This window comes from Embiotoca jacksoni, unplaced genomic scaffold, assembly GCF_022577435.1.
Source record: "Embiotoca jacksoni isolate LCO1_2020_lvr unplaced genomic scaffold, fEmbJac1.0.p SCAF_10, whole genome shotgun sequence".
Taxonomy (NCBI): domain Eukaryota; kingdom Metazoa; phylum Chordata; class Actinopteri; family Embiotocidae; genus Embiotoca; species Embiotoca jacksoni.
Window position 1 is genome coordinate 6,263,100 of NW_027185230.1, and position 26,687 is coordinate 6,289,786.

The 26,687-nt window shown below is 40.8% G+C and overlaps 1 protein-coding gene across 11 annotated transcripts in view; it reads right to left on the minus strand.

Annotated features, from left to right (window-relative positions):
• ank1b (ankyrin 1, erythrocytic b) overlaps nucleotides 1–25,308 on the minus strand; it is an 81,172-nt gene extending 55,864 nt beyond the window's left edge. For 10 of the 11 annotated variants that reach the window (XR_011178927.1, XR_011178936.1, XR_011178929.1 and 7 more), the window contains exon 1: nucleotides 24,734–25,308. Coding sequence is in view for 5 of the 11 variants with exons in the window: in XM_069162869.1 (XP_069018970.1) it covers nucleotides 24,734–24,859 (126 nt within the window). In the remaining 6 variants the exon portion in view is untranslated. The remainder of the gene's footprint in view (nucleotides 1–24,733) is intronic. The other variant, XM_069162861.1, reaches the window with a different exon arrangement.
• Nucleotides 25,309–26,687: the final 1,379 nt, after the last annotated feature.

Sequence of the window (26,687 nt, forward strand, 5' to 3'; positions counted from 1 at the left end):
AAACAGAGTCCGGCAGGCTGTACAGAGTGGAAGTTGATCTGGTATTGATGGATGGATGGCAGGAGTGGCGCTCCAAACACATAATGTAAGCCTGAACACTCAAATTAAAATACCACAGAAATGTAAAGGATCTAGCCCAGATAGTAATAACCGTATTTTTAAGCAATTGTCATAAATTAAATTAAAATATAATAATGAATCAAATCAAACACTTGTTAAAAAAAAGACACACTTTGCAGTGCAGCCTTCTGAAGGTCTCCAGATTGCACAAAGAAAGACTGATTGCGTCTGATTCAGGGCTGACAAACAGTGATACGTCAGATTAGTTTACATGCAAGTTAATCATCTGCACGGAGCTTACTAATGAGAGAGGGTCATAAAGACGTTTGATATCAACTGGAAGAGTTCGCTCAAAATCAATGCAGTGTATACAAATATTGACGACAGACATCACCGATAGACATAGATGGAATAAGCTGAGAGTAAAACTAACACTGGCCAAACACAGCAGACCACACAGAGATCCACATCCACAAAAGCAAGTTCATCTGAAGCTTAGCTGCGCTTTATCTTAAAAATAAAAACAGCAGTTTAAGATGGAATAAAGGATGAAATGATTCGTTAAGATGAATATATTTTGCAGTGCACCAAATTCCTCTTTCCCTCTGAAACGACGAGATGCATCAAAACGTGAATCTTCCTGATCTCTGTGCTAAAACAGAACTTGTGAAATATTTATAGCCTCTGTCAGGCCACTGCTTCTGCAACCTATTACAATCAAAGAATGCTTTTCCTTAATCGTTATATTGGTGTTTAACTGCACACACATCTCATACACACATAAACACATAATGCATGCTGATATGGGGGCTATGGACAATTCAGCATGCATACAAATTCATGAAAGAAAAGACAATCGGAGAAAATAGACACTTACTGCACACGTGCTGTATATACACACATTTTATGCATGTGTACATAATTAACTTCACACAACTCCCCTACTGCCGTCATGATGTTATTCAGGGACACTTGATTGTTATCATCTCATGTGTCAGGAAGCTTAAAATACTGGCTTTTTAAACATTAATTTACAGACCGTATGAGAACCATCAGTAGAAAAATGAAGGTGGTGTTTAAACATTCGACATCTTTCGGTTTGATTGTTGAAAAACTGTTGTGTCCAAAGGGGCTCTTGTTGCATTTCGTAGTCCCCACCCTCGACCATTTGCATCTCTACTTGTGTTACCCAAAAAACAAAAATGGCAGGAACTAATGTTAAAAATAGAAACAATGTCACCACCTCTTTTTGAGCTAAATAATTTACCTTAGTCGACACTCCATCTTCATAATCTACTACCTCTTGAGAACAATCCCCCAGATGGCAGATGTGTCATACATGCACACAATTTCTGTATTTTTACTCAGCATTGTATTTGTACTCAAATATTTTTCAGGCAACAGACATGGACATTTTCCCTTTTAAATTGCACTTCTACCTGGTTCTTCCTCTCCATGATTTCTACTTCCCCATTTTTTTCCCCTCTACTACTCCATTACAGCATTTCTGCCTACAGCACAAAAAAGAAGAGAGACAGAAAGGGACAATAAAGTGACAGGGTGAGGCAACCTGAACTCCTAAAGTCACGAGCACTTCTGCATTTGCTCAGCTTCTCATGCTATCCACTCATTTATTGTCATTACGCCTTTAACCTCCCTCCCTCTCTCTATCTCCTTCCCCCTCAATCTGCATCCTCTCTCTTTTTTCATCACCTTTCAATATTTATGAGCACTGCAGAAATGCTACGAGCAAAGGATGCTGGGTAGAGCTGTCCCTCAGAGTCTGTTCCCTACGTCATCACTATGTGTTGACATTCTGGGCTTTCTGCCCCGTCCCGGTGTCTGAACCAAAGTCAAGTTCCCTGCCAGCACAGCACGACTGATATCTGAAAATGCATTTTTTTTTTTTTTAAAGCACACAGGAAGTAGTGAGCCATAAAAGAGTTAATTGACTAAATAAAAGGAAATTGAGTGCAATGGCTCAATTAAAATCTGTTATCTGAATTGTCAAAAGTTTGGTGGACGAGTTTCTGGTGCTTGTCACTATATCTAAAGATGAAGTGAGTATTAAAGAAAAATCAGGTACCAGTCTGTTAGTGTTCATCGAACAATCAGAAACATGAACCAAATCTTCTTTTGTGGAAATTACAAAACAGCAGCTCTGCAAAGAAAATACAGGAAGTTGGAACAGGAACACAGACTGTAAGTTAGATACAGGCCTAGAAAATGGTATTAAGTACACCTAGGTTGTACCTACTGTGGCATAATGTCTTTGACAAGGGTCTAATATAATATCATATCCCTGATACAAGAACTATAATTATATTATTTAAAAACAGACCATTGATCATAAGAAAAATCCACTTTTAAAGTTGGAGATAACTTTTAAAAACAACACATTTTTGGTGTTTTACATGGACCAGTGGACGAAATCTGGAACTTTTTTAGAAACTTTTTTTTCCAGATGTTTGTTCAGACATTCCTCAAAATGTCCTCTGAACTAATGTGCTAACAGATTTGGGGCTAATTGAAGCAACATTAACTTTGCTCAGTGCAAAGCTGTCAGTGATTTCCCAGTCAGGTTTGAGAGGATGTAGATTTCAGCTGCATCCGATCCCAAACAACCTGATGTGACCAAACTGAAATTACCTGCATATATCCACTTTGTACACCGTACTCTCTATTTAAAGCAAGAGTTTGACACTATGAGGAAATACACCTATTCTCCCTCTGGCACAGATTTTGGTCAGAGGACTTGTAAGAAGCGGAGCAGCTAACCTTTATCATTCACCTTTTTCAGCCTTTATCATAAAGTAAGCTAATTAGCTACCAGCTAGAGCCACACAACAAATAGACATGAGATTGGTATCAATATTCTCATCTAGGTCTCAACTAAAAAGGAAACAAGCATATATGCAAACATCTCAAACAATTCCTCTAAAGCAGGGGTCTCCAGCCAGTAGATCTACCTGGTAGATCAATGGAGCTCTCAGAGGAAAAAGGTTGAAGACCCCTGATCTAAAGTGTTTAAAATTGCAGCTAGAAATATATAAATCACGACTAAAACAGTTTTTGTTTAAAAAAAAAACAACAAAGATTCGGAAATATTAAAAACCAACAGTTTTCTCGACAACATTTACTAAAGTTTTCATTTTCATTTTTAAAGAACTAAAGTCCTTCATGAAGAGTGAGGGGAGGAGACTGTGACTCATACATGGTGCATCAAGACACTCAAAAGCTGCAAAAACAGAAAAGGGAAGAAGTAAAATAGGAAGATGATGGGAGGGAGGGCGAAGGGGGACAGAGAGATGCTGGGAGCCACTGTGTCTGAAAGTCATGTGTGCATAAGTAATGCAAAGCACTCAGCTGCACATGGCCAATGACTGCACTACCTCCCATCAGGCCAATATACAATCACTGTGACAGGAGGGAGCAGTCAGCGCTGGGAAGAGCAGGAATGATGGATAGGAAGGAGGAGGAAGATTGGAATGATATACCATACAGAAGAGAGGATGGGGGGGTGTGATTGTGTAAAACCAAATAAAGGAAGGCATAAAGGACATAAAAAAATGTAATGAGAGAATGAATGAGTGAGAGGAGAAGGGAAGGACAAAACCAGGACAGAGGAGGAGGAAAAGGAGAACAAGGAAAGATGACCAGGAGGGCAAAAGGAAGGTCTGGAGAAAAAGGTCCACAAGTTGCTGTTTACAATGTACACAAAATCAGCCTTTTTTCTCCTCCGCTTTTTATGAGACATTTAGATAACAGATTAACAGCGGTACAAATTCGCAGCTTCAAGAGCAGAGTTCAGAACAGTCTGTTTTTAGTGGCTGAAAATGCCAGGCTGAAAGGCCAAAGCAAAAAACAAATGTGCTGTAAAAGTCTCGCGGACAGAGAAATGGAGGTCAGGCGTAAGAGAGAGAAAAAAATGGAAAAGAGGAGGGAAGTCACGTGTTGAAGCGATCTATGTGTGTAATGGGAGAAATAGATTGTCTTAGAGCAAAGAATCCCCCACTGGGAGAGTTCCTTTTTACTCATAGCCTCTCGACGGGCAGAAGTCAGAGGTCATGGTGGTATACAGAGCAGCACCTCCGGGGCTCGTGGGGATGCAGTGTCATGCTCCGACACGCTGAAGCAAGGTCAGTGATTCCTCGATAAGACTAGCTGAAATGGGATTTGCAAAATCATTACACCATCACTGCTGCTGTTACACCAGTTTAAACTCCACGAGTCAACCTGATTCTCCCATCTTCTCAAAGCATTCCTGAATGGACAGACCCTCGTAGAACAAATCACACACACATCTGCTGAAATTCACACTCTCTCTCACACTCACACACACACACACACACACACACACACACACACAGCTTTTCTGCGCTGCCGTCCCGGTAGATGACACACTGTTGTAACACTTCTAGTTTCAGCGGTGTCAGTTTATCGCTCTGTCATCTGTTCATTTCGAGGTGATCTCAGGCCAAGACGGAGGTCGCTGCTATCGCCTTCGGGCTTCGCTACACCAAGTCGGGGGACATTTTACGGACACATTTCAACAGACACATTTCACTGCATATAAAATGCCTTATTTTTTTTTTTTTAATCTTATTTCTGTCATAAGAATTTAATAGTTTTAGTAAGGCTGTAAAGGATTTAAGAATAAGCTAATTTTAGTGACATTCTTAATGTAATTAATTATGTTTGTTGACACAGATTCAAGACTAATAATGTGTATAGCCCAAGGGCAGATATGGCCTTCTAGCATCAAATCCATACAGCTCAGTGAACACAGACTTCTGTGTAAAATTTTTGACACTGTGTTCATTATTTATCTTCGTGCATAGATTGTGTGCAACGATATTTAAATCTATACGTACTCTTGTGGAGTGGGGTTGTGCAAACGCACGTATGTAAAATGTGAAAATCTTGAGCCCTAAAAGATTGTTATGCTCTGTGTTTTCATCACATTGCTATAAAACACTCATTTTGATTGGTTCCCATAGAGCTGTTTACCTGAATGAGAAAAGCATGTGTGAAGCATAACACCTTCTTTCTTCATAAATGCTCCATAAATAAGGTTAATTACACATCGATTACTGAGTATTATGTGAAAACGAATGACTTATAAAATATATCAAGTCTGCAAAACAAAAGAGAATGAGCAAAACCACGACAATAAACAAGCGAGAAATTGGAAGCTTTTAACATTTTCATAATATCTGAATGGTTGGTAAAAAGATGCAAATTAGTTTTCTCCCTTCTGAGCTTGTATGCAAATAATCCTGAGTCATACTGAAAGGTCTGAACAGCCTGACATTAAGGCACGTTAGAACAAAGAATCTGCACAATAATATGAGTTATTCAGCTCAACTGAAATAAAGTATGTAAACAAACAAAGCATCAATGTGCCAAAACAAAAACCACAACCCAATTAGAAAGGCTCGCGAGTAAATTAACCACAACACTGAACAGGGAAGTCACTATACGGTCACTGCAATATGACTCAGTTGTTGAAGGCACAGTTGGATGTTAGATGTCAGAGTATCTGTGACTGTGGCCCAGAAGGCAGAGATAGATGGGCTGATCGGCGGAGACGAGAGGGGTTGGGGATGTGAGGAGGTTGGGGGGGTTGGGGGGTGTGAGGGGGTGGGCGGTGATGCCCTATGGTGATGTTGACTGACTGACTACCAAATCACCCGTGTCATGAATCAAGACTGTAGAGGGATATGGAGCTGACACATACTAACTCACACAAGCACGAGACGAACACACACTTAATCTGTGTGTGGAAGCATGTGGATCCAAAAAAATGCATCGGTTTACTTACACACACACACACACAACACACACACACACACACACACACACACACACACACACACACACACACACACACACACACACACACACAAGTGTGTACCTCTGTTCATATGCAGGCATGTCAGAAAATACACGCACTGTAACATGCTACATTATCTTCAGTCCTGCTGTCAACAGGCGGTCGCAGAAGCTGACATATGCTCCTCACTGCAGGACGTTCAGACTCCAACACACACGAGCCTGCACGTGTCAGCTCAGTGCTCGCAATATGCCATCCATACAATCGCAAATCATGTCAATGGGTCTTCACATTAAAAGTGGTCAAAAGGTATCCAGGTCTCATACCACCTCCTGCCCACAGAGTTTATTCAAAAGGCTCCAAACTCGCGACATAAGTATCTTTCTTCCACCACAAGTGCAAACCAACAGTGCGTCATGTTTAAACAGCACCCAGCCCTAAAAGCTAATCTCCTGGAGACTTTAGCGTCACCGCTGGGGATAGAAATACTTTCATTACCATTAACTTCCTTCTCAGTTTGGAATACGCACAAACAATGAGGAGAGGGTGACGGGCTTCAAACGAGAGTAGAATTTAAAGAAAAGACAGGAAGAGAGATTAAATATAGTGCACATAATGTGTGAATATGTATCGTCATGCTGTATACGACGCACCATCTGAAGTAAATGAGTTGTTTAATTATTTGGCTATTCGTGCCGTTCTTCATATTGCAGGTAATTCAACACAAAAATATACACAAATATGAACCTGCGTATTAAGCACTCGCTAATTAAATTGGAAAGGTGTGAACCTAATTGGTTTGGCAATATTTTTCTGGGATTTCATTTCATTAAAATCTTTTACAGAGAATAAAGTCAGAGACCAACGTCTTGTACATACTACATGACGAGAAACAGAGACAAAACAAGTGTAATTTCTATGCTGCTCTATTTAGATGACATAATAATAGATAACATCACTATACCTAGGAATATGAAGTACATGCTTTATGTGCATCTGCACAGCTGTAAGCTCTCGCCTCAGCACAGTGAGGTGTCCCCACTGTGCATGCCTGTGTTAGTGACAGCAGGTCATCACTAATCACCCAGTGGGTGGAGAGTCATACCAGTAAGCAACATGCTGAAAGAGTGATGGGGGCCAAGATGGGCTGATGGAGGACGGAGGAGGGAAAAGTCATCGAGGACGAACACAAGATACAGTCCAAAGCCAACATCACGGGAGGGCAGGGCTACACATCGAGCTTCCTCCGTGACTATTCAAGTCAAAGTCAATTTTATTGTCAATTCACCATATGTGCAAGGCATACAGAGAGACCGAAATATTGTTTCTCACAGTCCCACGGCGTGCAAAAATAGAAATAGATATATAGTACCCCATCTGCTTCTAAGAATAGTAGTGATACAGCAATAACATTCATGATTACAGTGTGAGGCTCTGTCTTAATGCATTGAGCATGAGCCTTCACCATGTGCCTCTTTCATGAGGGAAAAGTCTGATTAAAACAAATGATGAAATCTGGTATATTGGTATTTTAATGATTATACTCAGAATGAATTATAGTCAAGGTGACATGGAATAAATATGATATAAAGACTTATAATCCCCACTTATAAAACCAGGATCACAAAAGTGAAAAATCTGTTTAATATGCCACCAAATAAGAATAATGGCCTTATTCTCAGCCGCAAACTGCTACTGCTGGTGTGATGAACTTCAAGAGATTGTGAATGTTCCCTGAGGCAAGTCGACAGAGCCATCGCCTCATGATTCAGCATTCTGTGCAGGTCCACGAGGGGCATTTCAGCCAACAAGGAGCTATTCATCAACGGACCATGCTCCTGATAGAAGGGTCAGGCCTGAAGCACAAGGTCCGGTAGGGGTTAAAGCACAGCCTGTTAGTAGAACAGCGAAGAAAGTGTCGTGCTAAGAAGCCAGCCAAATACGATTTTCATAAAGTCTACATCAGTTAAGAGAGTCGCAGGGTGGCATAGAGAGAGACAGAAAATTAGAGAAACTGAAGTATTAAGTGCATCTGGATCTGAAATCATTCACATATTAAGAAAATGTGGCATAGGCCAAGGCATATAGAGAGAAATATTTTCAAAATGGTCACAAATGTGACATTTGTTTTGCAAATGTGTACAACGATTTGGGACTCACAAATATGCATTTGGATCTACACACAAATACCAAGCAATCTGAACCTCGTAGAACAATTTTACAAATGTAGATATAATTTTACATACAGACTTTGTAGATCTAATAATTCTTGCTTTCCAAAAGCTTCCCGTATATACAGAAGTCTACTATCTGACATTCTTTGGTATTTATTTACAGATTAGTTAATGCATGTGCACGGATCGCCCGATACTGACAAATCAAGTCACATTACGTGTGTGTGAACCTTAAAGACTCCTTTCACATCTCCACCTACTCACAATTCCACAAATACATGCTGCGTTTAAGTGCTGGTGGAAAACTGGGGCATCTCGGCTACCAGTGAATTCATGTATAGTTCCAAAGAATAAAACATGCTTTTCTGAAAAGACACAACAGCTCGTCACCCCAACCTGCTACTACCTGAACTAAACTCACTTCGTGAATATATGGACCTTCCTTCAGGCTCCCCTAGAAATTGTTTCCAGTCGTTGCATCCTAGTAGGAGTGGACTTCAGATCAATTTTGAAACTATTAGAACAGCCTTCCACCAATCAGCATTGATCACTATTAGACATATGTTGTGTACTAGAGTGCCACACCATGTCGAAGAATCACCACTTATTTGTTCTCAAAATTTTTGCCATTATTCTTGACCCGGCTTCAATTCCTCAATATTTCGCTTTGCTAAAGCTGTTCTTCAAACTGTTTCTATATCTAGCCTTTCCATCACTTCCATTGTTAGAACTACATTTTAACGTCATGACACTGAGCCACCCCCACTGGTAACTGATTGGTCTGCCCTTCAGAGTGGCTGAGAAAACCTTAAAATGAATAGGTTTCCAAAGTCTGAAGCTGTAAGCAATAGGCAAGCAGAGCCAGGCTATCATAACCCCCTTGATTAAAAGACATACTTTTACCAATTATAGGCTCAGCCTATACATGTAAATATATGGTTGAACTAAAATGCTGTTTGGTGGTGGGATTATTTTTCTGCTGGGAAAACAGCCAGTCCAGGAAATAAAAATCAGATGCCAGCTGAATCTAACTCGAACTACCAAATGAACATCTGTTGAGTCGAAGTTCGTTCCCCCATTAAAATGTGTTTCCCTCCTCTTAGAATTGTGTTTCCTGTAGCGGCCTGCATTGGCGTTTAGGTTTAATTTCAGCCGATATCTACTTTTAGTCCACCACTTAGCACGGTCAAGTAAAAACTTTGCATCTCCAAAACATAACCTTTCATTTTAAGGCATAAGAATCCTAAATGGCAACACACTGTGCCCTCCGCTTAAGGCAAGGCAACTGTATTCATTCAGCACCATTCAGACACAAGGCTATTCAAAGGGCTTTACTGAGGATAAATTCTAAAAAAGCTCATAAAAATGCATTATCAAGCTCTATTCAATCTCACAAGTTGATGAACAATGATGCAAAGTGGGTAGCAGCGTGACTATGTCACATGATGTCACGATGAGAAGTCACTGAGCTCTTTCCGAAGCTCATGCTATAATAAACCTTATGCACCAGGGATGGCTAAAAATATAGGCTAGACAAGTTGACACACTGCATTCGCACAAAGCTGCACTTCATTCAGAGCACCATCAATCATCCTTCATCAGTTGCTTGTTGTCTGTGCTGTGTATTAGACACCCACATACGAGTACCGTGGCATGGCAAAAAATATCCACAAGTAAACAGAAGTCGATCTGGTGATAAGATTGATTGATTCCCTTCTCTGCTCCAAGACTGAACACTACCAAACGTTTAAAAGACCAACCTTTCATGTTGGAACACTTTTCATATCACACAAGTACCTGGCTTCAAGGACAGTATTAAGAATTCTAGTTATAATTAATATTTCATGTGAGAGTGAATAACTCCCTGAAACCACGTTAGAACCAAAGACACAAGGGAAAATACCACAGTGGTGGTATGCATCATCTGTGTCAGACATTTCTTGTAAGCTGGAAGATAGTTTTATGGACACATTCAGTCAAAAATATCTCTACAACACAAAAAATAAAAGCTAATAGGCACAGATTCTGACTTTTCGGCAGTGAAAGCAGGAAGAAAAGACTCCTAAAGCTCTGGGTGATTACTAGCCCTAATGCTTGTAGTTGATCTTTTTATTACTTAAAAACTGTAAGTTTCAGCCTTTGTAATTGCATGAGAACAATATCCAATCCAATAATATATAGAGCAACCACAGACAGATTTGTAAACTGAGATAAAGACTATGTTGCTCGCTCTCTATTTCCAGTGGGTGATGCCAATTGTAGAGTAATCAATCACTATAGACGTTCTGCATGTTTCAGTGAGCTTGGTCTCTGAATAGCAATGAAGAAGCCTCGGAGTCTTAAACCGTGGGATTAAGGGGTGATTTCTAATTTACGCTATGTGCATATTTGAGCGGCTGTGTGTTTTTCCTCTAACCTTGGCCTCTCCCGTGGTACCGTTGGTGCAGAGGCAGCAGCACATACCCTGTCACCCTGTCGGTCACTCATAAAACAAGCCGAGTCAGACTCGCCGCTTCATTACAATCAGGCCATGATCCACAAATATTTTTTTTGCTTGTGTGCGTTTGGGTGAGTCGTAGATGTGAGACAGAGGGCAGCATTGTAAAAACACATACTGTAAGAGTGTGTTTGAGGTAAAGAAAGGGTGTAAGAATTCAAGGCACACATTCATTCAATCAATAATTCAATCCAGCTCTGCAGCAGAACAAAGTGTGATACTCAGTCATCAGCTACTAAACCTGCCTGTATCTGCATCACCACGCTACGGTCCCATAGGAGGTTCAAAGAATTACACAGCGGATTGTACAGTAACAGCAGAGATTGACTGTGCTGAATCTGATGAAAGAATTCCTTACTCACTGGCTCTGCTGCATGCTGCATGTGACTTTGGTAACAGAAGCTAACACTAAGTTAACAAATTAGAAGAGAGGATGGAAAGATAAAGATGACACTTGAGGGAAGACAAACAAACACACACACACACACACACACACAAAACTTTGCATCATGCCTTTTACTGTACCATAATTATGCCCATATTTGGCTTTGCATTTATTTTGGAAACAGAACAAGTGAAGGGCTGAAGGGTTGAAATGGTGAAAACATTCTCGACTCAGACCAATATTACATTTCCATCTGTTCCTGTGAGTCCATCATCATCTAAAGGCTAGGGAATCATATTTTATGACGCAGGCTGTTCTGGCACACAGACTGTGTTAACATTTATTTAGTGTGCTCAGATTCAAACTGTGTGATTAGACTGCTGATGGATGGTTAGCTGTATTAAGGATAATTTGTGCTACCCGGTTGTTGCTACAACAAACATTGTAATTTTTGCACGGTTAACTGCTGATAGGTCACATCTCAGAAGAACAAGGAAAAAGCAAAATTGAGCCTATCAGAAATAAATGTTATTACAGGCATTTCAAGCAAAAAATACAGTTTAATAATACCCTGGAACTAATCGACTATTAACCCCCTTCCATTACGTTTTTTTTTGCGCTGCACGTCCAACGTCCAACTCACTTTGTTTGTTCATTGACTAATGATCTGTGGATGGACTGTTGCTCTGTGCTTCTCTCTAATGACTGTGCAGAACTGTGGGAGACTGATGATCTGCTCACCTGCAAAGTTTGCACTGCACCATATCTTGATTTATGTTTTGAAGGAGTTCCGCACAGAACTTTTTGACGGCTGTAGTCGTCTTTGCACGTTTCACCTGTTCTTCACACTGGAGCATGTAGTCTCACAGCGTTACACAGTTTTACCTGCTGAGCTCCGGAGCCTGATAGCAACGTGCTCATTTTGTCTGTCGTGTAGTTTAATGACAAACAGCTTTTAGGCGCATCACCTTCTGATGGGAGCAAGGCATTACAACCAGGCGCTGGTAAAAACGGGGAATAAGGAAGAACGATAGACTCGTGTGTTGTTTAATGACGATTTGAATATTAGAAAATTAGGACCCGTCCCTTAATAGCTGTTCAATTTTTGAATGTGTATAATTCGTTCCCTGCCTGGTTTTGTCCTATGGTCTTAATTTTTCAAACAGGTATCAATGACTGGCAGCCAATATCTTCATGGTATCCGGGAGGGAGAAAGGGATGCATGGACGGAGGTGGAAGGATAGAAAAGAGGTAAATCGAGGTGCATCGAGTTTTCCAGTGCGAAAAATCTCCATGTCAGTTATTGAGCCTGAATGTGCACACCAAGCAGTAAATTAACATTTGGTATGGTGTGATGCTTGAGCAACACATCTTTACGAATCAAAAGCACTCACACTTGCACACACACACATCCCAGTAAAAGCAGTAAAAGGAGACTGCTTATTTTAGGCTGGTCATGCTCTGATGCTGCCCATATTTGAAAATAAATCCTGACATTTCAGACCGTCATGTACACATTTACAAACTTTTGAAGTATAGTAAATAGCCTGAATGCCTGATGATGCGTGGCATAAAATCTAGACTATTTCTCTGACATTTTGCCGTGTGAATTCAAGTAGATGCCCGTGCACAGTAACTTTTGGGCTTTCGATTTTGCAGGACTCCTCTCTGGGAGAACTGACTGGGTGAACACATTTGCCAGCAGCCGACTGCAGTGCAACTACGGTGCCTGAGTGATGTCGGCATTAGAAGTGACGTGAAGGGAGTGTGTTTGGCTGACAGCAGCAAGTAGGGGATTCCGGAGAGAAAGCCCTCTAATCGTTTCTGAATCCTGAGTATACAGACGTTTGACAGACTTTTGGAAGGAGGGCTACGGAATGTGTATAGACTGTATATCAGAAAGGGTTCTTGAATCATTGAACTAGTTAGCTTGGATATACAGCACACTGAACATTGTTTACTTACTTATCTTTTTCAACTTTATATTTGGAGAAAGAAGTAATCCATATTTTGAGATTTGAGATATACCAGTTTGATTAAAATTGAGAATTGTTTTCAGAACTTGCAGCTACATCTTGTTGCTTTAATGAGTGGATGCAGTTTACTCAATACTATGAGAACTGAGAGAAGCAAATTAGTGGCTAATAGGACTGAGTCAGTCTTTCAGTGTAACCAAAAAAACAAATGACTCTAAACAGGATTTTAAAATGAATAGGGATGGGTTTTGTTAAAAAAAAAAAAAAAAAAAAAAAAAGTTTTATACTGGTACCGCTGCCTTAAATTTTATGCTGAATCCTGAACGATCTTTTAAATCCATGTTATCTTTCACATTACCCTTCAAATCTTTAGTTTTCATGCAGTGGGAGAGTGTAAGCCAGATTGTTTTCTGTCATTACAATCAACAGATGTACCCTAAACGCCTCGCATGCTATTGCTTGATGCTACAATTTACCAATGTTCCATAAATTGAGTGATTTTTATATATGTGGGTGGGCTGTCCAAGTAGAGTCTATGTATAGTAAATGCAGTGGCTCACTGACATTGATGAGTTTTAGTCCTGCACAAAAGGAGCAAAAATGTTGTATTTTAAAAGTAAATTGCGTTAGTGTGTAGCCTGAGTATTTATATTTGGTACCGATTTGTTGATACTAAATAGTATTGAAGCAATGCGGTCAATGCCGGAAAAGTATTGAAGTTTGGCACTCAGCCCTAATTGTGACAACACGCACTCATGGAATTTGAGATACGTGCAATAAAACCTAATTGCTCACCTCTCTATCACTACATATAAAAATGTGACAGGTTAAATTTGATCAACTTCGAGTCAGTGCAGACTGCATGATAAGCATTTGCTTTGACCACTTAAAATTAGGAGTAAAGCAGAAGATCAAGAAAACAGTTAATGACGTGGGAAGGAGGGGAGACAAAGCGGTAGAAGGAGGGAGAGACGAGAGAAGAAGGACAAAGAACAGTAAGATGGAGGGATGCAGAGAAATAGAGTCCACAAGGAGCATGAATAAGCAGAGATAGCTGATGGAGAAAAGCAGAGGGGGCAGTGGATGAACAAACAGTTGCTACACTTTCCCTTCCTCCATCTACAGTCTAACATGAAGCAATGAAGTATTTATACGAGTGCAGTGTGGATTTTCCAACTCAATGCCTCTGTGTAGTAGACAGCAGAGGAGGACAGTGCAAAGAAACACTGAGCACTGTTGATTTTTTGTTTTGTTTTTTTACATGCATATAGCGGGCACTGTGACGTATTTACAGCAGAAAAAAATAATTATAGTGAGAGAGAGAAAAAGTAGCTGAGGGATGACAGGGATTTAAGTTTCGACAGAGGAGAAATACTCGGTTTGAGTTTTCTTCTAGCTGTGTCGTGTTGCTGTCGCGCTCCCAGTCCAGCCGCCATCAATGAGTGCTGATGCAAGTGCTCTCGGATCCGAGAGTGTGAAGTGATATCGGTGAATGAATGGCAGCTAGCCTTGGCCGGGATGTCTGGAAGCTGCTGGTGTTATGTTTTATCTATTTCGGTAGTTTACAACTTGAGAACCATACTGTTTACAATGAGTGTTCCTTCTGAATGTGATCACTTTGATTTGACCTGGGTGTGTGAGTGTTTACACCAGTGCTGTCCACCACTGAGGATTGGTTATTGAGTGATGTGCCTGAAGAGAGAGGAGCCATTCCATCTGACATCAGACCGCAATCCCACTGACACATGACACCAACTCTCACCATACACACAGACATGCAATTTAACCACCGACACAAATGTGGGATTCAGTGAATGGGATAAAGTTCATCTCACCCAGATGTTCCGCAAAGTTTTCAGACCATGTACCAAACCAAAGTACCACCGCTCTGCTGCAGCTCGCAACATTTATTTTCATAAAATATAATTCACTGATTCCACATGCGAAGGCCTCAGAAAACTTAAATAGTAACAACATAAGGGAACTTTTTCAAAGTCAAAGAATAGTTTGAAGTCCAAATCCGACTGTCAGACAAATGTTAGTGTTATGCTGTGTCCCATGTGACATGGCTAATCTCTGCCGAATTTTATTTCTAAAATGTTCAAATGATTAACATCCGATTTTTACATCATTGTAATGTGATATGTATATGTAACAACTGATTTTGTAATAAAATGAAATAAAATGCTAATTTTTGGGGGGGGGACTTGGGAGAGAAATTCTTTTTTAAGAATTAAGCTTTTTTTGTTTGTCCCAAACCAGTATGACTTTCCTGCCTCAAAAAAATTAATGAAAGCAACTCACATGTCCAAAATGTTGACATCAAAAAGTTTGTAAAGCCACAGTCAGCAATTAACACTGATGTTAAGTCGGTGTACTAATAAAATGGACAGTGAGAATACAGTAGTTTACACAGGAATATTTTTTGAAAAGGGCACTGAAAATGTTGTAAATACATGCCTTTATGAAACGGTCTACAGCCAAACAACTGAACAAAATCATCTTCAAAAAGGTATTAACTAATGCAGGGTAATCAAGTGAAATTGCGTTGTGTTGAATAGTTGTGTCCATCCATTCTTTGTTGATAAACTGAATATGTGCCAATTCAGGTTTAATTACAGCCTAAGATTGAGGTCCCGGCAAATATACTGTTCAGTTGCATCACATTTTCTAAATATCTGCAATCACAATGACAGGATGTGGAAAAAATAATGAAAACATCTCACGCCACCATTACTGCATAAAATCTTTGATAGCTGATTAAGCATCGTGTCAATTAGCCTGCACATGCACAGCAAAATGTGTTTAGGCCAGCAAAGGAGAGTGATGGAGTCCGGGTGTGCCTGAGAGCGGCTGCTTTAGAGTTCATTAGTGGGCTCCTGCAGGCCACATGATCCATGTAGACCTTGAGGAGCACTAATTCCATTACATAATGCCCAGTTTCAGCACTAAGTGTGTGTGTGTGTGTGTGTGTGTGTGTGTGTGTGTGTGTGTGTGTGTGTGTGTGTGTGTGTGTGTGTGTGTGTGTGTGTGTGCTCTTTGTCTGCATATCAGTGTGTGTGGCACCGTGCCAGTCTGCATCACTTTCACTTTTCCTCTAATGATTCTTTGGAATTAGCAGCGCTCGCATGATTTGGCTAATGAGCTGTGATGAGTTTAATGTATCATTAAGAGTTAGATATATCTGGATGTAGGTCAGTTATGAAAATTATACGTGAAACTGTAACTGTTGTATGTTTTAGAGGTCCCTCATGATGTTAAATCAACTTCCTAGAATGCAAATTCCAGACAAGTCTGGAATACAACTCTGACTCATGTTTTCTTATTGATTTAGTTGAGTCTCATCAGACGTGCTGAGAGTTGAACTCAAACTCAGCATCCACATAAATCCAGAGAGAAGATAAGCATTTTGTGTCTCATCAGCAGCCAAGGCATGCCGTCATCCGTCTCATCTCTTCATCGCCCACCACGCGCGGTGTCGCACGCCGGGGGACCTTGGGGTCACAATACATTTTTGGCTAAAGATTTACAGCTGTTACCCCCCTCCCTCTGCATGCCAGTACTTCACATTGTTTGGCCTTGCTAACAATGTTGATGGATGCTCTGATTAACAAGTACTGGCTGTCAGATGAGCTGCGACTCTTGAGGAACTCACACAAAAACAAACTGCAGCTTGATCTAATAGGCCACCGGTGCAATTGCTAATGTTGCAAAAGAAGGCCGAAACTACACCGTACATTTAGTGGAAAACTGGAGACACAAACCAGAAATTATTAATTTTAACATGACATCTGAGCCATAGTTTGGGTTCAAAAGATGGCAATCCCAATGTTATTATTCTCTTCTTTATGTCTAAAGAATAATATGATAGTTTTTTTCAATAAACTAAAGCCATAAATGTACCAGAACTGCAGGTCGAACACAAAGAATGAGCACCGAAGATACGCATTAACGAAGCAAAATGACTTTCCCTGATATTCATCAAAGGTGTCTTACAAGGCCTGTTTATCGAAAATCACTTTGATCCTCAGATCAAAATATGTGACAATCGAGTCCTAGATAAGCCCTCAGAGGGGTCTGATAAATATCGGCCATCGTGCTTCTATTCTGGAATCATCCGCGTTGTTTGAGCAGGTACGGATCCAGGGCAACATCGGATGCCGTATCGGAGCAGGTGCTCGGCTAGCGCGCGGTAGTGGTGTGTAGGTGGATGGGTACAGCTCCGGTCTCAGATGCAGTGTAATCTTCGGCTACCAGGTAAATATAGCCTGTGGCTGCTTTGGGCTGGGCGTAGTGCTGCTTTGCTCCGATCGACCTTGGCTCATCCTTTCCTCCCCCTTTCCTCTAAGGGGATGAAAAGGCACCAGCACGCACCATGATGTTTTGTATTACTGTTCCTTTACAGAAAACACGCGTATCTCTAAAAGCATGAAAGAATCGATCCAGTATAGAAACCTTTCACCATACCCGTACATCACTTGAAATAGTATTTAGCATAGTTGTATTCAGCTAAATATGCAAACACATATATGGGGTACAAAAAAATATGAATTTACAAGCTTCCAAAGTTAGCAAATATCTTGTGAAGCAGGCTAAAGACTGAAAACATCCTATTTTTTTTTTTTTTTGCTCCCTTGCGGCAAAGAATGAACGCAGCTTCAAACAAAAGTGTATCAATAAAGGAAACATATAAAATCACATTGGAATCACAAATCCTAAACAGGTTTGTGCACATTTCATGTGTTATTTCCTGGGACTTGTATATATAGATTGTCTGACCGTAAGTGAATCAATTTAAATCAAAGTGCCTAAACCAATTGTCCTCTGATGAAGTGTATGATGAGGCTGTCTTCCTAAAGTTTGGTTGAGAGTGTTTCCGCTGTGCACCGCAATGGCACAAATTAACTAAATGACCAATTAATTTGCATCCAAAGCTCTGTGATATAAAAATAGGCCAAAAATAACGAATTTTCCCCTTGTCTAAAAAAAAATAAATCTGGATTTATTTATTTATGCGGATTATAACAACTTTTAATTACCAAAGTTAGGCATCAGTGAAAAGTATTTTGATGTCATTATCCCATGTGCTGTTTGGTATGAGGACAAAAGTGGGCAGAGAGGCAAAGCAAGGGAAGAGAGAGACAAAAGAGAGTTTTGGCTAATTAGTGTCGGGTATCCATAAGGTTACATAAAAGTGGAATGAGATACCCTGCAGGCCTGGTATTTCACAAACACACAAACACATACACAAACTCTATGTGCACACACATGCACTCATGCAGCTCCTTTGAAAGCATGAGCATGCACAAACACACATAAACACAATGGGAACACACTATCCATTAGAAGATCTTTGGATCCATTGTATTAAAAGCAAGCCTGGAGGAAGCGGGGAAATGCTCCGTCCCAAGGAGCCTCATGATGAGCTACTACAATAAAAGGTTCCACGTCCCAGATTAGTTTATGTTGTTAGTTACAGAGAACAGAAATTGAAACAACCTATCACATGAAGTGATATTATTCCTTTATTAGTATTTATTCTTATTCTATCATCACCATGTAATTATGAACCTAATTTAAAGAATGGGTAATTGGTATTTACTGACTATGGTCCAGATAAATGTTTGTTTCCAACTTACATAGTGGTATGGAGGTTCCCTGTGTGAATATATGGGTCTGGCACACTCCATAGGGAACCATTCCCTGTCATTGCATCCTACTAATTGTCGACCTAAGGTTAATCTTTAAACTACTGCACCAGCCTTTGACCAATCGGTATCAACCACCATTTGTGCCTCTATCTATGGAGCTGTTTTGACATGCGCAGTTCTACCAATGGTGTCACACTGTGCCACTAGTCGACAGGTGGCCGTAACAAGCCAAGATATGCACCAATGTGCTGACAAAGAAGACGTCAAGGTAGTAAACGTTCACGTAAAACAATGCTGGATTTCAAGTACTTACACAACTGTGCAAGTGTTTTAATGATGAGGGAAATGCTTTCAACATGCATAATGCAACCAATGTAAAACAAGTTTTGGTAGTAAAAAAAAAACTCTGCAGTGCAGAGTTGGTTAATTCCATGGGTAAATTGATAACAGAGTATAAATGCACTGTACTATTAGGTTCAAGGATTCTTCATAACCCAGTGTCTGTACAAAGGCAGCTCCACCCTGTGACACCACTGCACGAGTGTTTCTGTAGCTCCAAAAACTCCAGCAGAGTGATACATCTTCTCTCCGATGGTGTCACAGTGTCATATCAACAATTTACGATGTCCGACGAAATCATTTTGAACTCTGACCTTCATTATTTTGCTAAAGGAGCTTCTGAAAAAATATTGACATTTGTAGTCCACAGCTTTTATTTCTGTCTGTCAGAACCATATTTTATTAAATAATTCCGTGAATATATGTATTGGATTGAACTCAGCAGATACAGAATTTTGAAGGACTTAAGGCCAAAAAACTTGATTGAAACAGCCCTTATTCACAGCTATATAAATCAATGACAGTCATAGGAGTGTTGTGACTCATAAACTTACTGCATATTTGCTGTTTTCTGTCTATTTCCAATCATGTCTGATCATAGCGCTCCCCTTACACAACATGGCAAAACTCATCCGTACACAGAAAAACACAAGGAAGCATGTTCATGCGTATTTTTTCCACTTTGCCTCCATGACATTGCTGCTGTTGTTTTTCTTTCAGACATGTGTGAGGAGATACAGGAAAGAGCAGCATTAAGAAGTGAAAACAGAGGTGAGGAAGATGACAGACGTCTGTCCCAAACCTAGTCTGCAGCTGTATGGCATGCACCTTTAAAGCTCCTTTCTTTGTAGATTCTCTAACTACATTACTGTCCAGTCTGTCCAAAGTTGTGATCGGATCTCTGTTGGCACTGTAATGGATAACCTTTGTGCTGGAGCAGGAGTAAGGAAGAGCGAGCCCATGCTGCCGAGTTTGATTTACATCGAATGGAGCCAATTAACATCCCCAGAACATTAAGATATGCCTGTGCCTCTTTTTTCCTTCTCTGTCTCTTTGACTCTCTTCTTCACTCCTTCTCGGCACATAGCAACAAAATACTGGAGGACAGACAAATTTAGACAGACATATACGGTGAAGTGACGTGGTTCATGACTGAGGTGAAGGTGAGGGAGAAAGGCCAATCAGTTTGAAGCAGTGAAGCAGAGATGGCGTTTTGCTATAAACGTATTGCAGCATGAAATGTGTCCTAAGCTTGTGAAATACTGCCGGCTATAATAAATAGGATGTTCTACTTTGTTTTTCTGTCCCTTTCTAATTTAAAATGAAAAATGCGTGTAGATGAAAGCAGGTCTGTGCCAAACATTTAAAGAAAAAAAAAAAAAAATCAAAAAAAAAGATCAATTCCATTGATTTCTATTCTTCTAACATAAAGTGAAGACAAATCATTATTCTATTTTCTTGTATTGAAACTCAGCCTTTCCTCAGTAATTATAGGGCTATAGGTGCAAGACCAACAAAAGAAAACCACAACCAGAAAAGCTATTGTATTTACTGTGTAGTAAACGTAAAGAAAATCATTGGAGCAGCTGTGCAACAATAAGAAAATAGCAGCATTTGTCAGCATGTCACTGTGCATTATTGTTTATAGTATTAAAAAAAAGGAACAGGTTGCATTATGTTTTCTTGTTTACAATTGTATTACAATTAAAGGACTAATCTATTATGAATATCTGATGTCAACTATGTAGGCCTGTCACAATCATTACATAATCACCCAATCGCAATTATTCTATTTGAGTGCAATTATTTGCATAATCATCATAATTACTGCCATTCAACTGTATAGAAGCAGCTGAATGAAACTAACAGACATGTCATATTTCCATCAGTATTTTCAGAGTTTTGACTGGCTCTCTTCCTATATTGTCATTTCATTGCACCTCCTTTTTCTGCTGTGGTTTGATGGCACATGATTTGATGATTGGCACCTGTTATTGTCAGTAATTTCAGGCTTTGTGTTTTTAAAGTTAATTGCATCATATTTTCCCTGTCACATTTGTGTTAACAATGCCTGAAAGGCAAACGGAAATGTATTTTATATATATATATATAGATATATATATCTACATTTCAGTGTCTCTTCTTCTTTATAAAGTGCATCATTAAACTTATTAGGATTCTACTCTAGCAGTATATTATTATATATCATCAGCTAAAATGTCATGATTGTGACAGTCTACTACAGTGAGTGTTTTCCATTCATAGTGTGTTTCATTAGCCCAGTTTAACCTACAGGAGTTACTGAAGGCTTGTGTAATGTGCTTTACTACCACAAGTCTTATAATGAGGTTCATTTTATGTTCGGGCCATAACTGCATGCAGCTCTCCAACATCAGCTTGATGTCAGCAATTTTTGCATCATTGAAATATAATGTCTACTTCTCTTGCTGGCATCAGCTGCTGCTGACATTATTGAAGTGTGTTTGACTGGCAAAGGTCACACGTGTCGGCATCTCCAAGAGAAAAACAGCAGCTTGTGTTTTGGTCGTGGCTCCTGAGATCTATTCCTCACTGCTAGCACAAGTATCTCAGCATTTTTCGCATCTTTCCAATTAAAAAAAGAAAGAAAAAGAGTTTATCCAATTAATTTGGCATATTGCCTTGGATGATAAATTCATGCTGATATTTTTGATAATACAGTGAAACCACATTATTTTTCATGGCCTCACAACCGGGCAGGAAACAGGGTTAACAGGGCAAATGGTAGAGGATCAAAACGAGGCCTCAAGTTGACGTTGTGAATCAAACGTTGCACCTTAAATGTCAATTGTTGACAACTTTGACCATTTAATTTGCTTTTAATGGCTTTATTGCATGAGATATGCTTTAGAAATGATTGGATTTTCAAGCACTTAAAAAATGTAAATGAATTTCAACCAGATCAAGAAACCTAACATTTTATTTCTTCAGCGTTGTTGCGACGCACGGTGACACAACACCCACAGTTAGCTACGATCAGTGTAAAATAAGCACTCAAGCTACTTTTTACATCTCAAACTATATCTAAAAAATACCAATAATGTTATTGATTTTAAGCCTGGGCTCAGTGACCTTATTTTTCACTTTTTGATTAGTAATAAGTTACAGATATGACAGCCTACCTAGAGCAGACTTATCACAAATCACAAAACAAGACGATCTAATGTCAGAAAACACAGCAAAGCCAAACCAAGCAGAAGCAGAGATTAGCATGTTGGCCAGATATACAGTAACACACCAACCTGATGAACATAATGTAGACTTTGCCCCTGCGCTACCTGCCCCACAGTCCTTGTGCATAATCACAGTATTCAGGCTGTAGCTGCTCAACTAACTCATTTAACAAGCAAACACAATATTAAGTAAAAGTACTTTATCACATCAATAGAAAAATCTTGTAAATCCAATATGGTCATCAAGCAACGTTGGTTGCTGCTCACAATGGCCAAATACAAGCTGAGATTGTACGAGGGGTTTTGCCCAATAATCACCTGCGTACAAATTGTATTAATTCATCTTATTATTAGGTACAAGTGCAGGTTTTCCTATCCCCTTTAATTTCAATGTTGTATTGTTAACAGGATGCTGGTGTGCCCTCCCGCCACAAACACCATCTCAACCGGTTGGTTCACTGTCTGGCTGAGATATGTATAAATGTGGCCCATTTTCTCTCTGCCAGTTCTTAGCAAAGTGTATTCAGTGTTCACATCTGAAGCAACAACTTCCCACAGTCTTACATAACCTTGAAAAAGTTGGTTTCACTGCCTCATTATAGGCACAATTCATAAAAAGTCAACCTTGTTGAAGTTGACAAAACCAAACTCTTAGTTGACACTGTTTCATAACAAGCGGGGAAATGACAAGAATCAATATACGTTGTATCTAATGTAATCCAAATGAAACATGTAATCTTCACATAATTGTTCTCGCTCTGTACTTGTCATATCAGCAACCTAAAAACACACCTCTTCAGACTTTACCTTGAATAGTAGCACTTAAAATGGCACTTACTTATAGCACTTTGAAGTTTGGCTATCTTCAAGAAAATTGTACTTTCTTGATTGTTGTTGTTCTGAATTTGTACCCTCATGGTTGAAATGCACTTATTGTAAGTCATTTTGGATAAAAGCGTCAGCTAAATGTAATATAATGTAATATCAGTGTGTTCTACTCCATTGTTTGTATGGCACTGTTGCTCTAAAAGTGTTTTTATTGACTAAACTGTGTACAATATCTATATATACAACACCAGCTCACTACACCACCACACTTTTGTACTGTATCCAATTCCTTCAACAAAACTTAGACCAGCAAAACATACTATTAAAAGCTTCTGCAGGGCTTCAGAGACCCCACATTCAGGACAAATCATCTGTTTCCTGCTTAAAACAACACTGAATAAGTCAAAGAGAGAAGAGATGACACTCCATGAGCACCCCAGCTTTCTCAGCGGACTCCATTTGTACCAACGCTCTCCTTTGAGTTTTGTCTTTCTGACGAATGCATATTCCCTTCCCCACACACACACACACGCACACACACACACACACACACACACACACACACACACACACACACACACACACACACACAGAGTGAATACATTCTGTACATTCTCTGTTGCCACCAGCTCCACATCACAGAAATCATGCAAAGGAAGCAGAGAACAACTGACAGCTGACATTCCGTTGAACTTGGAATAACACTGGGAATTCTTATAGGGAATAAAAAAAAACCTTTTTTTATATTTAGATATATATATATATTCATCCAACAAGCACCTTTCACAACAGAACATGTATTTTCATAAATCGTGTCAGTGCTGCCGAGCACGAGTGCAAGACGGCACAACCCCAATAAAATCTGCACCGAATGGCACAGCAAGAGCAGGAGAGTGCAGGAGAGAGGTGAGACGGGGGGTGAATGAGAGCTCATGCCTCCAGGAGGATCTTCTGTGTGCCTAGTTTGAGACAACACGTTTAAATATTAATGTCCTACTTAATGAATATTACTTGCAGCAGATAAAGCCATACACCTGTAAAATAATGAACTTAGATTTCTCCTTTGAACAATACACGTAGCACAAACGTGCCCCAAAACAGATACAGATGCATTAAAATTGCATCTATTATTAGAGTGTACCTCCATCTTCCCCCTCCATTTTACGTCTCCCCCCCAATAAAAAAAAAAAACTGTAATATGGGGGAAGACACCAAATCTAAGGACATCACAGCTTTGTGGGGGAGAGTGGGGCATGCAAAGCCTGTTAATGGTGATGTAATTGTATGCACTGGTATGTGCGGTACGCTGAAGTTGGATTTCATTAATATGAATAAGCTGCACCTGTGTAAGGCTGAAATCCCCCCCCCCCCCAAATGGTTGTCATGGTAAAGAAAACAAAAGACATCTCCTGTTATTTAACCAACAGTGTGTATTGGTCACACCTCCGATGGCATAACAGTCATGAGCCTCCTTTTCCTCCCCCCCCACAGCTAAATACCTGACGGAGCAGACACAACCTGTACCAGAGCTTATGTGCTTGACTGCTCAGCCAACAGGCACACACCAGCTGAGGCTGTCAAGACCACCTGTGTAATTACACATGTGTAATTGCATCTTAACCAATCATGCACAATAGATGCAGTGTGTGAGAGAGAGAGAGAGAGAGAGCGAGAGAGCGAGAGAGAGAGAGAGAGAGAGAGAGAGAGGTAGAGAGGGAAAGATGGATGGAAGAACAAGCGTCTCCTCCCCTGTCTCCCCAGACAGCGAGCCATACCTTGCGTCTGCGGTCCCTGGACCGATTCCTCTTTTTTAACTTTTCCTCCTCCTTCTCCCTCTGCTCCGCGGCGGCGGCCTCCGCGAGGTCCTTGGTCTTGCGGAGCTGCTTGGCGGCTTGCGCCATGGTGCCGCTGCTGCTACTGCTGCTGCTGCTGCTGCTGCTGGTGCTGTTGGTGCTGTTGGTGCTGCGGCTCCAGTCGCCGTCGCTCCAGCCCTCCTCCTCCTCCTCCTCCTCCTCCTCCTCCTCCCGTTTGCACAACCACCGGTCGTCCCTGTTTCCTCTTCCTGTGTCCCTCTGTTCCCCCGTCAGCCCCGTCACTTACTACATCCTCTCCGGTGGCCACCACGACATGTGTGCGCGCGAAGCCGAGCGCTGGGGATGCCTGCGTGCGGGTCTTTGCGTGCCTCTGCGGGCGACTGTTGATGCCACGGCGGCCACAAGGCAGCCTCCGGCAGCCACAAAGGAAGATGCTACGGCTAGTGGTGCTGATGCTGCTGCCTGCGCCGCGGCTGCTACTCATCCAGTCAGCTAGCACTGCAACTGAATTGCCTCCCCTCCCTCCCCTCCCCCCTCTTTTTTTTTTTTTTTTTTTTTCCCTTCCTACCTTCCACCCTTCTCTCCTCTCTCCTCCCTCTGCTTGCGGAGACCAGTCACGCAGCTCTGTGCTCGGCACAGCGGGGATCCTGCTGCAGAGCTCCCTCGTATTATCTGTCAAATGTCCCCCCTCTTCCTGTTGCTCTGCATCTTTCTCCGGTGCTCTCCTCTGTGTCGAAGGCTTTTCTTCCACGGCAGCTGTTGTTGAATCTTGCATAAGCGAGGTGCAAAACACGAGGGGTGCCAAAGCTGCGGACCGCCGTCAAATTATTTTCCTCTCCCGTCTTCACCTCCCTCTGACCATCGCTTTTCTGCGGCGCCTCCCTCCTGGAAACAGATGGGAGAGCAAGAACAGGAGTGAGAAACAGAAATGGATTTCTACTCGACGGCAGACGAGTGCCTGCCGAGGTGATTCTTTGCACCACCAGTGGCTATCAAAAGCCGATGTTGAGGCGGCACGGGAACACGGTGTCATGCATTAACATCCACTCCAGCCTACTTCGTTCGTGTTTTAGTGTCAGAAGGAGAAAGACATCAGCGACGTGAATGCCTCATAAAAACTGCATGTCCTCTCCCTCCCCTTCCATTCCACCACTTGTCCTTGTTTCCATCGCATCAGAAGATGAGTGTATGGACGTTTGATGCAGCAAATCAGTAAAAGATGAGTAAACACCAGCATCAACAGTGAGTGTTTTTGATGTTCGGGAGGCAAATTACTGTAAAAAAAAAAAAAAAAAAAACTTTTAAGAGCAACTCCAATGAATCCCAAAAACTGATTTGGACTTTCTGGCTGTCTGATCATAGAGCCTAAAGTAACTACACCTCGAAACTAAATATTATTTATGCATCACGGAATATTTTTTTAAACTCAGCGATGTAATCTGCTTCCAGTAAATTGGATAACTTACCATGTTTTTTTCTTATTTCTTAGTGAGGCCAAACTGGCAAAGTTCCCATACGGAATTGTAAAATGAATAACATCCATCAGTCATTCAGAATTATTACACATTATGTGATTTATCTGTTTGTTGTCATTTTAACAGTTTCATCTTATTGTCCACCTTCTGTGTCTTTACTCATTTATATTCCAGTCATATCATGTATTTGCCTCCTGAGGATCGACTAACATCAAACTCTCTCTCTCACTCTCACAATCTCACTCTCTCCATCTCACCCTCCCGCTCGCTCACTCACTCTCTCCATCTCACCCTCTCGCTCGCTCTCTCTCTCTCACCATCTTACTCTCACTCTCTCTCTCGTTCACTCTCTCCATCTCACTCTCTCTCACTTGCTCACTTTTACCATCTTTTTCTCTCACTCTCTCTAATTCACTCACTCTCTCCATCTCACCCGCTTG